Source organism: Phyllopteryx taeniolatus, chromosome 15 (assembly GCF_024500385.1).
Source record: "Phyllopteryx taeniolatus isolate TA_2022b chromosome 15, UOR_Ptae_1.2, whole genome shotgun sequence".
NCBI lineage: Eukaryota > Metazoa > Chordata > Actinopteri > Syngnathiformes > Syngnathidae > Phyllopteryx > Phyllopteryx taeniolatus.
In genome coordinates this window covers 4,514,584-4,527,550 of record NC_084516.1, presented here as the reverse complement: position 1 = coordinate 4,527,550, position 12,967 = coordinate 4,514,584, and the positions used below count along the sequence as shown (strand labels likewise).

The window sequence follows — 12,967 nt, the reverse complement described above, 5'->3', positions numbered from 1 at the left end:
ATGTGAAACGCTACAGGCGGGCTGGAATAAATTAGCAATTAAATCGATGAATTAAGGGATTCATTTATCAATTAAGTCGATCATCTGTCGATTTGCAGTTTGCATTTGGTAGCAATCTGAGTTTGTCTTTGAAGGACCTCTGGAAATGGGCAACATGAAGCTAAACTAACCGCTTCAAACTAAAATTGAAGACTTTGTGTATCTTTTTTTTGTAAATCTACTCATGATAGACATGGCTACCAAATCTCATGATGCGAAATTAAACTGGGGCCGAATTCTCTTAAAAATCCAGGAGACGCTACAGAGTGACGTAAAAAAAAACTGATGACTACCCTGGGCGTTAAATAAAACGGAACAAAACATTCTGACTTCTTTAAACAAACATTGTCTCTGTGCTTTGGGAGATTCCCAATCCGCCAATCAATATCGCCGAGACTAAAATCTAAAGGAGCGAAAGTGCGCTTTTGCAACGCGGCAATCATTGACAGAGTGACAGCTTAAAAGTCCGTTTGGCCCAAAGGTTTTTTTTGTACATTTTGGTTGTTCCGCAAGTTCAAGATGAGGATCACGTTTGCCGTCCCGCTGGGCCTCTTTCTCATGTTGGCGTTCCCTGGAAAAGGAACGTATGTATCACTTTGTGTAATTCATATACCTATTCTAAAATGTTACTCGTGAAATATTCTAAAATTGTACGATGAACATCAACCTTCGTAAAAGCAACTAAACCACTTTGAACAAATCTGATTCACTATGCAGTATACACAAGTAGAGTAGAATAAATGGCAAAAAATTCATGAAATGAGCTAGCCTTTGCACGCTAGCTGCTGTATTTTTAGTTTTGTGTCTTTAGACTAGATATGTAGTTGTTAAGTAAGTCCTAACACAAATATGTTTCACAGCAGTTTAAAAAGCAGATATGAGGCGATAACAAAAGATAATTCTCCACTTCCTCTTGAGGGAACACCCGCCCGAGCTAATTCCATCGCTAATGGTGTCTTTTCAGGGGTGTGGAACTTCCTGATCCGCCCGCCGTGGACTGCGTGTGGAGTCGCTGGTCCGAGTGGAGCCCGTGTGATCCGTGCACGTTAACCAGAGTGAGTCGGTTTCAGTCGATGCCATTCGAGCATGCAGCCACAAGTGCATCATGGGAATGACTTGCAGCCCTCTTGTCCTCCTGCCATTTTCTATGCGACAGGGGTTCGTTCATTAAAGGCCATTGCACTTTCTTTTGCCGCATAGGGGAAGCGGCAGTAAAACAGCCCAAAATCCTGATGTCAGGGGCAGGGCAAGAGAATAGTTGCATACTAGGTATGGTTTAACCAAATGCGTGAGTCTAAAAATAAGTCTTAAGACAAGATTTAAACATTTCTACAGACAGCATTTTCCGTTATTTTCTTCCTTACTCGTCACAGGGACTTCAGATGGAAATTAGCTACGTAGTTACAATCCGATACACAGCATCACTTCTCTTGAGTTGACGATTTTCTCTACATGACCCCTGACAAATAAATTAATCAACTAAATTCAGCTTTATTTTGTTGATATTATGGCCTTTTGACCCAACAGCTGATTGTGATTTTCTCTGATGTCACATTTGATGGTCAGATGCGTTCTCGGAGCGCCGTGGTGTTCGGACAATTCGGCGGCGAGTCTTGCCAGGGTTCCATCGGGGAGCGAGAGTCTTGCGTAAGCGACGCCACATGTCAACAACCTCCACAACCTGCTTGCTCCGACACAGAGTTTCAGTGCGAGTCAGGTAAATGTATTTATTCTTACGATTTTAGTTTTTTTCTGGACACAATAAAATTAGCCCCTGAGAGAGCAAGTCCTGCTCTAAATATATATTTTTTTAAAGTTTAGAATTACCTATAGATGCCACAACACCAAATGTTGGTGTTTTTTGGCGAGTGGAACGGATTGATGTCATTTCCATTCATTTCTATTGGGAACGTCGATTTGAGATACAAGAGATTTGAGTTACAAACATGATCACAGTACGAATTTAACACTTAAGACAAGCTACCACTGTAGTTCCTTGGCACCAAATTGCACAACATGGCGCCAAAGCACTACTTCTATCAGAAAGCACGCAAGACAGCAAATAGGTGAGATTTCAGCAAATAACAGAGATTTAAAAAAAACAAATCTGCAATTGACAACTACGTGGGGGAACACAAAATGAAAGTGTATGAGGATGAGTGTTTATAAGAATATTTTGGTACTGTAATTTTCTTCTGTAATTGTCTTCAGTGACAAACTGCTGTCTTCACGCAGGTTCTTGCATCAATAAGAGGCTGATGTGCAACGCAGACTACGACTGCGAAGACGGATCCGACGAGGACTGCGATCCCGGCCGCCGCCCGTGTTTCTCCGAGGCGCTGGAAAACAACGAGCAAGGCCGGACGGCGGGATACGGGTATGGCTGAGTGGATTCAATAATGCAAACTCATTCGTCTTTGAATACTTAAACTATGGCTTCCGTTCTTTAATCCAGCCTGCTGAGCATTTCCAAGATTAAACCTGCTGTAATGACGGTTATATTTATTTTATTTATATTTAACTGTTTCTTCCTACAATTGGTACATTGTTTTTTTAACCTTCCCCTCATTTGAACATAGTTGCTTGGCAATAAGATGCTCATGAAGGCGCCAAAGAAATCGTTTTAAATTAGACAGGGCGATGCCTTGTCTAAATGAATTTCCTCCCCTCACTTGAACATAGTCCGTTGGCACAGAAATGGCACATGATGCCAAAGCACTGCTTTTTGTTTATTGAACAGGGCCATGGCCTCCTCTTACAGTACACTAACTCTTACAAATATTTTCGGAGGTGGCGTCAATTACTCGCTGATTTTCGCTAAATCCTTTTTCTTCTTTTATTTTTGTTAACAGTTTCACTGTTTTACCACAAAAATATACAGCATATACTCAAAATCCCACAATAGGGCAAATTATGCATGATATGAATAAAAAAAAAAAACGCACTCAATCCAAAATAGGTGACCTGCGATATCGCGAGGGAACACTGTATACAAAATTGCCCCTGCATTTTGAATTGTTATGATGCTTTTCACAACAATTTGAATTTGAAATCAGAAGTCAAGGAAAATAGTGGCGACCAAACACGAGAATATAAAAAAAATAATAATAATTTGCATATCTTTTAAAAGTTTTCAAACAAAGATTAGATTTTCACCAAAATGAACAAAAAAATCCATTAACACATTCACTGCCATTGACAGCTTTAGAAGTCAAATATCCATGTTAACTGGGAAGGCTTGCAGTGGTTAAGTAACACAAAGAGTGGTCTGCAGTCTAAACATGTCCCCTTTTGTCCTTCGACCAGAATCAACATTTTGGGGTCGGACCCTCGCATGAACCCCTTCAACAACGATTACTTCAACGGCCGATGCGATCGAGTGAGGAATCCAAACACCGGAAAGTACGACCGGCTTCCGTGGAATGTCGGCGTGCTCAATTATCAGGTGAGCCAGAAACAACTCCCCCCCGTGACAAAAAAATGCATTAGTACAACATTGTGACCGAGCTCCTTGATTTTCCAGACGCTGGCGGAGGAAACGGTCTCCAGGGAAATCTTTGAGGACACGCACAGCCTGCTAAGGGAGATACTGAGCGAGATGAGCAAGAAGGTGGACGCGGGACTTTCCTTCAAGTTCAACCCGAGCGAGGAGTCCATGTCGAACACGCCGGGCAGCGTGGGTTTAGAGTATCAGTACGAGAAGAAAACCATGATCAAGGAGGTTTCCGAGTACTCCAACATCCGGGTAACTGATCTCCATCAGAATCCGAATCCGAATCGGCTCTATTGGCCAAGTACAGTGGCGCCTTGCGATACGAGTTTAATTCGTTCCTTGGGTCCCCATAAAACAGCAACAAGAAAAAAAAAACAGCAATGTGTTTTTTAATGAGAAAAATAGCACTTTACAATGTTATACTTTAAAACATACATTAATGACATCATTAAATAGATGTACTTGTGTCTCAAGTTTGAACTCGCAAATAAGAGTCGACGGCTCGTATGTCGAAAAACTGAGTCATTCGTATCTCAAAGCACGACTGTATGTAAAAAAAAAAAAAAAAATACACATAAGGAATTTGTCTCCGCTAGTCGGAGTCACTCTAATACCGCCTAAAAAAATCCCACCATAAACAAAAAATTCTAAAAGATTTAACGCTAATGTATTGTACTTAAAAGTTAAATACAACTGAATTGTACTTAACAAATGTACTGTACTGAATCAACAAAAACATAATGCACGGTTTGAACATTTAATTTGGTGATTCTTTTGCATACCACTAGAGGGAGCCCACGTACCACTAGTGAGAATGACTATGAAATTACAAGTCAATAAGTTTAATAAGTTAATGGCATGGGAAAAGAAGGAATTGGAATGTCTGCCAAATGTTGGTGTGCAATGTTTGATGTTTGTTTGTTTTTTTACTTCTCAAGAGTGGGTACAGGGGTCGCGATGATATCCGTATAATCCTTCATTGTTCTTCTTCTTCGGGTTCAGAACAAGAGCTTCATGAGGGTGAAGGGCAGGATCCAGATGAGCACCTACAGGCTTCGTTCCCGCCAGCTCCAAGTGGCCGACGAGTTCTTGGCCCACGTCCGGTCTTTGCCTTTGGAGTACGACAAGGGCATCTACTTCGCCTTCCTGGAAGACTACGGAACGCACTACACCCAAAACGGAAAGTCTGGCGGGGAATATGAACTCATCTATGTTCTCAACCAGGACGCCATCAAGGCCAAAAGTACGTCAGTCATCGCGCAGTGCCTCGGAATGTTGACAGGAGCTCAACTCGTCATTTTTTTTTCCCTTCTTCCAGATCTGACAGAGAGGAAAGTTCAAGAATGTGTCAAATTGGGCATCTCGGCGGATTTTACCGGCGAAACAATTCGCGACGGAAAAGCTCACCACAAAGAAGACAAGTGTAATGACGTATCCACAAAAGCTCAAGGTTTGCTTCAACTCATCCGGAATTTACGGCTTTCGTTGTTTTCCACCTACCACGGCCAGGCTATATCACAGATTTTTTTTTGGGTGGAATGTATTTACTTGTCTGTCACGGAAATCCTTGGAATATCGTACAATTCTGGGGTTTACAGTGAACCCCGTTTCATGTGAGGGATATGTTCGAGACGCGCCTGTGATAGGTGAAAAAGTTCAACCAAACCAAATCGTTTGATATAACCAAAGTCTGCTTGCATAAGGCTAACATATATTGTGAAACACCTCAAACGGTCTAACAGAAATTAAAATAAATGTTACGGTAATTATAAATCTTTAACACACACAGAGCAGCAACACGTACACACATGACATACAACACTACTCATTGGGATATACTGTAATCTCTCTGCTCTGTGGGAATGACTATTATTAGGGATTAGTTGTGGTTCTTCTCCAATTCTTCTTCTTGCTATAAGTATCCGCTCACCTGCCTAGACACATGAATTTAAATGATATCCCATTCTAAATCCGTATGATTTCATATGACATCGGCCTTGCGCTCAGTCTACGCTTTAATTCATCCAAAAGTGTTCTATAGGGTTGAGGTCAGGATTGTGCAGGCCAGTCAAATTCATCCACGTCAAATTTTCTCATCTGTGTCCTTGATTTGTGCACTGATGCACAGACGTGTTGGAACATGAAGGGGGCAAATTTCTAAACTGTTCCCGCAAAGTGGGGAATGTCCAAAATCTCTTGGTATGCTGAAGCATTCAGAATTCCTTTCAGTGGAGCTCGGGGGCTAATATTGCCTTTTTTTTTTTTTTGCCCGCAGATGAAATCGCTGGGAAAGCCGTCGTGGACAAGGTGATGACGTCCGTGAAAGGAGGCACCCTAGAAAGTGCGGTGACCATGAGGGCTAAATTAAATAAGGATGGACTGATGGACATCGATACCTATCAGGCATGGGCTCGCACCATCGCCGACGCCCCGGCGCTGCTCAGCAGTGAGGTAGGAAGCGAGAGGTTTGGCCACGCGGAAGAACGTGTGAGGTCACGGGGAATTGTCTTGCGGGCCTTTGATTAGCATTTGTTTTACCATTTCTCTGACAGCCGCAGCCCATTTATACGCTAGTTCCCTTGGACATGGCCGACGCCAACGTGAGGATCGCCAACATGAAGCGGGGCACAGCGGACTACGTGGCAGAGCACAGCGTTTGCAAGTGTAAGCCGTGCCAAAACGGCGGCACCGTCACGTTGCTGGACGGGAAGTGCTTGTGCCTGTGCCCGCACCTCTTTGAGGGAATGGCCTGCCAGAACTTCAGAGGCGACAAAGCCAAGTACACAGGTGGGAATCAGATCGTGTGACACAATCTTACTCACGACTAACTCTACTGACCATATTAACGCTTATCACGTTTTCTTTGGCGATATATTTTGTTTGTAACGCAGGCGAACGGCCTGAGGTCTCTCAAGAAGGCAACTGGTCCTGTTGGTCCGACTGGTCTGACTGCAGCGGGGGCAAACGCACCAGGACACGAGGCTGCAACACAAACGGGCTGCTCGGTGCCCTCTGCAGGGGAGACAGCAGCAGTGAAGAGTACTGCTGAGGAATGTAATACTGCCCTCTAGTGGTCAGAAATGGCTTCGGTTTACAGAGTTGGGCTGCTTTTGCAAGTAGATTTGTATAGTCTTTTTCAATCGGGGGGGTTTCCATGTTTTGAAAATGTGTTTTATATTGAATACAGAGTGGCGACTCTGTAACTACATTAATCGTGTAAATAAAATTGTCTCATAATCGTTATGGTGTTGTCGTCTTTTTTGTGTAAGTGAAAAAAAAAATGGAGCGCTAAAGAAACCGTCATGCCCTCACATGTCGACAAGGAGAGCTATAGTCAAAAATGCGCTTTTAGACATTTATTGAACGGGACAAACTGAAATGAAAACACTTGCACGCAGCTGCTGTAGGCCACAACTCACAAACAGATGTTCACATGCGGACTAACGAACCTACCCGACTCCAGCTCCTGATTACACCCACTAAACTACGCCCCTTAACGGCACATCCAACACACGAATACTTCAGCGCTGTAATAGCATTTCAATTCACTTAAAAGGGGAACATTGATTAGATTTAACTGCGTTAAAAAGCACGTTAGAATGATTGCGTCAGAATACAGCGCACGTGCGGTTTGTTATGACTCGAGTGCATTGAGTCATTGGGCTAAGAAGTCTTTTTTAAAGGCAAAGGGCACATTCCAACCCCCGTCGCACTCTCAAACGGAAACCAGGCGAGAAGCGCTTGAACGTGTCAGTGTTTTTATTACATTAACGAATGGAACAATTATTCAAAAACGAGTCTGTTTATTGCCACTCCCAGTTGAAGTTTACTGTCAAACTAAACACAAGACAAAGAGAATTAAGCGTTGAATGTTTAAAACAACCACATAGATAAGACTTCCAGTCCACTAGCTTAATGCTAACAGTAAGCTAGCATCTATGTTGCGGTGCTATAACCCTTTAAGCAACAAAGTGAACGCAAACAGTAACACGTGAGGACAATATAACAGTACTCACATTCCTTTATCCTGTGAACGGCTAACATTAGTGTCGAACTGATGAGCTCAGAGGGGTTAAGACAGCTCAATGAACAGTATATCTGTCTGCCGGTCCTATACTGCCCCCAGGTGGCCAAGGTGGGCACACCAGAAAGAGCAGCACAATGGCCATTCAATTGATGCAGTGTGACAAAATTATTTTCAATTTGATTGAATTTTGTGACGACTGTATGTTTTTATAAACTACATTATGGAGGGCTAGTTTTCCTCGGTAAAAAAAAAAAAAGCTGCCATTAACATTTTCACTTCTGGCAAAAACGGGTGCTTTGGTTATGGCCCTAAAAGAAAATGAAATAATAAGCAGACTTTATTTGATATCATATTATTATTATTATTATTTTTAGTCGTTCTATTTATTTTTACTGTACAGCGTGGCGGATATCATAAACTGGAAAGAGGAGCCATCGTGTAATTTAGAGGACAAGATTGAGCATGCAGTGGATTTTTTTGTTCACAATATGGATTAGTTCTAGTTGACCTGTTTATTTAATTATTTACAGAAAGTACACGTATCTGTTTTCAAATCGTCACTGTCAGGCGGAAAGGCCGTATGTCCAAATATGGTCAATTTAATATATACTTTTTGATAGATATTATTGGTCTGTTATTTTTACACATTAGCCAATTTTAACTGGTGAAAATTGCTTGAAAAGAAAATCAAGTAGCGCTCTTGAATCCTCAAAGTGTCTGAAAAGTGTTGTGAAACTGTGTCACTTTTGTCGCAAATTCTTTGAGACAAGTGAAAATTGTTCGGTCAGATACATACCAACTTCAATTAGCAAGCAAAATTGCCGTTTGTTTGTTTGTTTGTTTGTGTGTGTGTGTTTTTCTCTTGAAAAACAGTCGTTGTGGAGGTTCGAGGATTCCGCCCGACAGCGACGAAATATAAGGGGCAAAAGTTGTCGCAAAGATTAATACTCACGCAAATTACAAATACCTGAAATATCGACTTTAGTCCAGTAGTAAAGTGTTTGTACCGACACTAGCTTTCTTTTTCGCGCTCCGAACAGTTTTTGCTTGCTCCGAGGTAAGGGGCTGTTGTTTTTTTTTTTTTAAAGACAAACGCCCTTCAAGGGGTGTCAATGAAGCCCCCTCGCACTCCTTAAAGGCCGCCTCCCCTTTTGCCCGGGTCGCCAGAGGCATTGAAGTGTTTAGGAATTGGGGGACAACAGAGCAGATTAGTCCTTACAGCTGTCCCAGTGGTGTGAAAATAATGTCGTGCCCGCCCCCCACCGCCCCCACCACATGCTCTTTACAACCTCACCCCCCCCCCCCCCCCCCCGCCCTATGGAAAAAAAAGTGACAATTCAGCCCTGCATAAAAACTGACGCCTCGACTGAAAATTTGCAGTTTTGCAACGCTATTCAGCTCAGCCTGACATTCAACCCTTCCCGGCACAGCCGCCCGTCATAAATCAGCCCCTCCTTCGCCTTTCTCTCACAGCCGGCCCGGAGTGCTACCCTCCTCAAGTGCTGGCTTTGTTTTGCTGATGTGTGAAAGGTACTGATGCGGAATGGAGGGTTGAAGTTACCAAATCAGAAAATAGTAGAATTTTCTGCTTTCTGAGTAGTAGCGGGAACTCCTTTGTTAGCCTGCCTGTCAAAGCTGGCGTAACTTTGCGGTGTAAAGTGTACGTTAGTTTCAGAAGCCCCTTTTAAACATGTCAGAGCCGTTCCGTACGAATGGTACCGACACGAAACAGGGAGGTTGACGTCGACCTGCCATTTTTGCGGCTTATCAGGTAAGTCTCAGACCTTCTAACCACTACGTCCACTATGCTGCGACACAAAACCTCATCATTTCCATTTCCATGTATTTCCCTTGGGAAAATTAAATGCAAAATATGTAGTCAAGCTTCGATATTTTTGGTCCGCCAATGTTTCAAAACTTTATTCATGTGGAAACTCATTGAGATGTTAGCGTACATGTCGCATACATTACAAAAGAAACTCTCATTTACAGCAAAATAACCTCTCACACACCATAAAAATCTCATACAAATGAAAATTCTCACACACCTAAAACCACTGACACATCAAATACCTTTTACATGTACCGAAAACTTATCACACTCAGGCTAAAAAATTGCATACTTGACAAAAAATAACTCTCATGCACAGTAAAATAATCTCTCACACACCATAAAAATCTCATACAAATGAAAATTCTCACACACCTAAAACCTCTGACACATCAGATACATTTTACATGTACCGAAAACATCTCACACTCACCCCAAAAACTTACACACATTTCAAAAAAGACTCATACTCAGGAAAATAACCTCTCACACACCATAAAAATCTCAAATTAAAATTCTCACACGCCAAAAACCTTAACTCACTCAAAAAAACTCACCCCAAAAAAAACAACAAAAACTCACCGAAACCTCTCACAATCAACAAGAGCCTCTCACGTGAAAATTTCTCTTACACTCACAAAAAACTCTCACATTCAACAAGATACCTCTGATACACAACTCTCAACCTCACCAAAACCCTGCGCACTCACCAAAACAACTCTCACACTTACCAAAAACCTCTTTTAGAGTCATTAAAAACATAGACCAAAAAAACTCTCAGGCTCCAAAAAAAATCCTCTCTCAACAAAAACTCTCACACAATACATATTCCAAAAACTCTTTCAGTCAGGAAAATTCACACCCTCCATAAAACTTCTTAAATACACTCAAAAAACACAGCATAACGTCTCACACACACCAAAACCTCAAAAACCAACAAAGCGGTGAGATATCAGATTTCACGTACCGTTTTGTTTTTTAAGACTTTTTGCCAGTTTGGACATGATAGGCAACCAAGTTTCACGTTAGGAAGTGAAACTGGCTTCATGGGTTGGCTTTTCTAAGTCAGTCAGCAGAAACATGAACACACTTGGGGAGACTTTTAAACGGGTAACAATTCTTTTTAGCGTGCGCCACGTTTCAAACACGTTTGGCGTTCACAATGGCCGGCGAGTGCAAGAGCTTCTGTTGTCCTCTGTGCATTGCAAATACCCAATTTTACTCAACATGAGGGGCAGTGCCCCACCAGATCCGTATTCAATATTTAATACAGAGCAGTGGTTCGATTGTGTGAATGAAAGTGTGTAAATTAACTTTTGGGAGTCCTTTCCTCAGTGCCCTGTCAATCACTTCCTGTTCCTGTCACAATGGGTGGTTTTCCATTGGCCCATAAGGCAGTTAACGTTGATCACTATGAAATCCGCCTAGCAACAAAAGTGATGAATGACTTTATTGAGGGACCGAGTCCTGTTACGATTAGAAAAATCTGCACGTAATTGACACCCCCGCCCCTCCCCCATCCCTCGGAAAAAAGGGTTGTAATGGCCTATTGATGCCACAAGATGGTGCCAAACCGCTACTTTTATATTCGACAGGCCTTTGGCCTCACTTCCAGCCACAAGAGGGCACCAAATTACTACTTTTTAAAAATTAGACAGTGTTCTTGCCTTATTTCAACATAGTTCCTTGGCATCAAGATGACACAAGATGGCGCCAAAGGACTAATTTTCTATTAGACAGGGCTGTGTCCTAATGGATCATTAGGTAGGTTCTCCCCCTAAAAAAAGAAAGGAAAAAAAAATCACAAATGAATGCACCTATATCCTGATTTATTGTTGTTTTGTTCGTCTGTTATTCATGGCGACCACCACTTTTACGCAATTTTTCAAACTTTTTGGTGAGACCCCGCAATTCGCGGATTTTGGCTATTTTTCATTTTCATATGAAAACCCCTCCGGTTAAAAGTAACAAGGTGATGAGCGCGCTCTGGAGCCGCGCGCACGCGGCCGAGGCGTGAAAACCCGCGTCGTCGTCGTCGTCCTCCTCCGCGTCCGAGAATCCGCTGCCGTCCGACTTTTCCTCCTCCCCGTCTTTGCAAAACGTCTTCATGCTGACTTTAACGTGCTCGCATATGATCCTCTCCTGGCCGTCACACACGCACGTGTCCAGCCGCCTGGCCGCGGGGATGTCACGCATGCGCGCTATGACCGCGCGGCACTGCGCCGAGCACCGCCGTCCGCCTCCGAACAGCCTCCGGCAGTGGAACAGGTAGTCCCGGGTGGCGGCCCCGCACGCCGGCTCGACCTCGCAGCGGCGCCGCGCGTCCGTGCAGCCCGTCCTCGCGCGCGTCCGCGGCACGCAGGGCTCGATGGCCCGCTTGGTGCTGGCGCACAGCGGGTCCAAGGCGCAGTCGCAGTCCTCCAGGGCCGGCCCGCCGCGCGTCAGGTTGAGCTGGATCAGGGCCGACACGCAGTGGCTGGGGCACGTCCGGCGCTCCCCGCTCAGCACCGGTGCGCACGCGTGGGTGTATTGCTCGTAGGCATAGAGGCACTCCGGCTCGCTGTGGCACTGCGCGATGGCCTTCCAGCACACCGGTCGCTGCTTCTGCTTGTTGCAGAGGCAGAAGCCGAGGAGAAGCACGAACGCGGCTGTCCGCCGCTCCATCAGCGTGACGCGGCGTGACTTTTCCGCGCGGAGTGAATGCGCAACGTGGGGTTCCTCCTCGACGTCCTCATGCTTCCTCGCCTCACAAACGAGCCACAAATCACTGCCGCTTCTCGTTGCAACTCTCCCGGATTCTGATTGGACCTCATCGCGGTGACGCAAGCGCGCGTAACATTTGCGCAGCCCAAAAACTTGAGGACAAGTCAGTTTTCCCCAACTTTCGCTCCAGTGGACTTTACCTGACTTCATCCACCTCTTCAAATTGCGAATAGAAACCATCAATTCACGCAAAATGCAAAAAAACTGCCTCCAAATGCGAACAACGCACCATTAATTATTATGAATTATTCAATGTATTAATGGGCTCTGCCGATTTATATCTTTATCTCCAGTGCTGTGGAGATTGCTGCGGACGTGTCAAGCGAGTCAAAACGTTTTGCTCAAACCAACCAATCAGAGGATGGAAAATTCGGACTTCATCGAGGGGATTTGAAATCAGATGTGTTAAAGAAACAGTCCCATTTATAATTATATAGTTTAAGTGAACTTCAATTGCCTGGCAACACAGAGACTGAAATCTGATTGAGCTTTTTATTGTTGTCCCTGTCACTATACGTCGCTGGCATTGCTAGGTCAACAAAGGTATATCATGTGGATTTAAAATAAAAACAAAAACATTTTTAAAATGGAGAGATGGGCCTCGTCATCCGTAGATGAGGTCGTAAACGAATAAATCAAAAAGTTTAAATGTAACAACGCATCATTCGAGCCGGTATACCTTATTCTGCTATTTCAATTACTAATTTCATAAGCTAAAAAAAAAAAAATCGCTAATTTATTACAACTGTTTTCACTTATTACTGTCTAAAAAATACAAACATCCAGGCTTTCGATCTTGAGGTGACGTAATGTC

General features: G+C 43.5%; 2 protein-coding genes across 2 annotated transcripts; one reads left to right on the top strand and one right to left on the bottom strand.

The window, feature by feature from the left end:
• Positions 1 to 465: 465 nt before the first annotated feature.
• On the top strand, positions 466 to 6,775 carry c9 (complement component 9). Its single transcript, XM_061747243.1, has 11 exons — positions 466 to 623; positions 1,004 to 1,094; positions 1,606 to 1,756; positions 2,275 to 2,416; positions 3,346 to 3,484; positions 3,563 to 3,784; positions 4,535 to 4,775; positions 4,851 to 4,982; positions 5,808 to 5,983; positions 6,085 to 6,319; positions 6,424 to 6,775. The coding sequence occupies exons 1-11, from the start codon at positions 559 to 561 to the stop codon at positions 6,579 to 6,581; spliced, it is 1,752 nt and encodes a 583-aa protein (XP_061603227.1). The 5' UTR covers positions 466 to 558; the 3' UTR covers positions 6,582 to 6,775.
• A 2,171-nt stretch (positions 6,776 to 8,946) lies between these two features.
• LOC133464979 (growth arrest-specific protein 1-like) lies at positions 8,947 to 12,466 on the bottom strand. Its single transcript, XM_061747244.1, has one exon. The coding sequence runs from the start codon at positions 12,331 to 12,333 to the stop codon at positions 11,329 to 11,331; it is 1,005 nt and encodes a 334-aa protein (XP_061603228.1). The 5' UTR covers positions 12,334 to 12,466; the 3' UTR covers positions 8,947 to 11,328.
• Between the last annotated feature and the right edge of the window lie 501 nt (positions 12,467 to 12,967).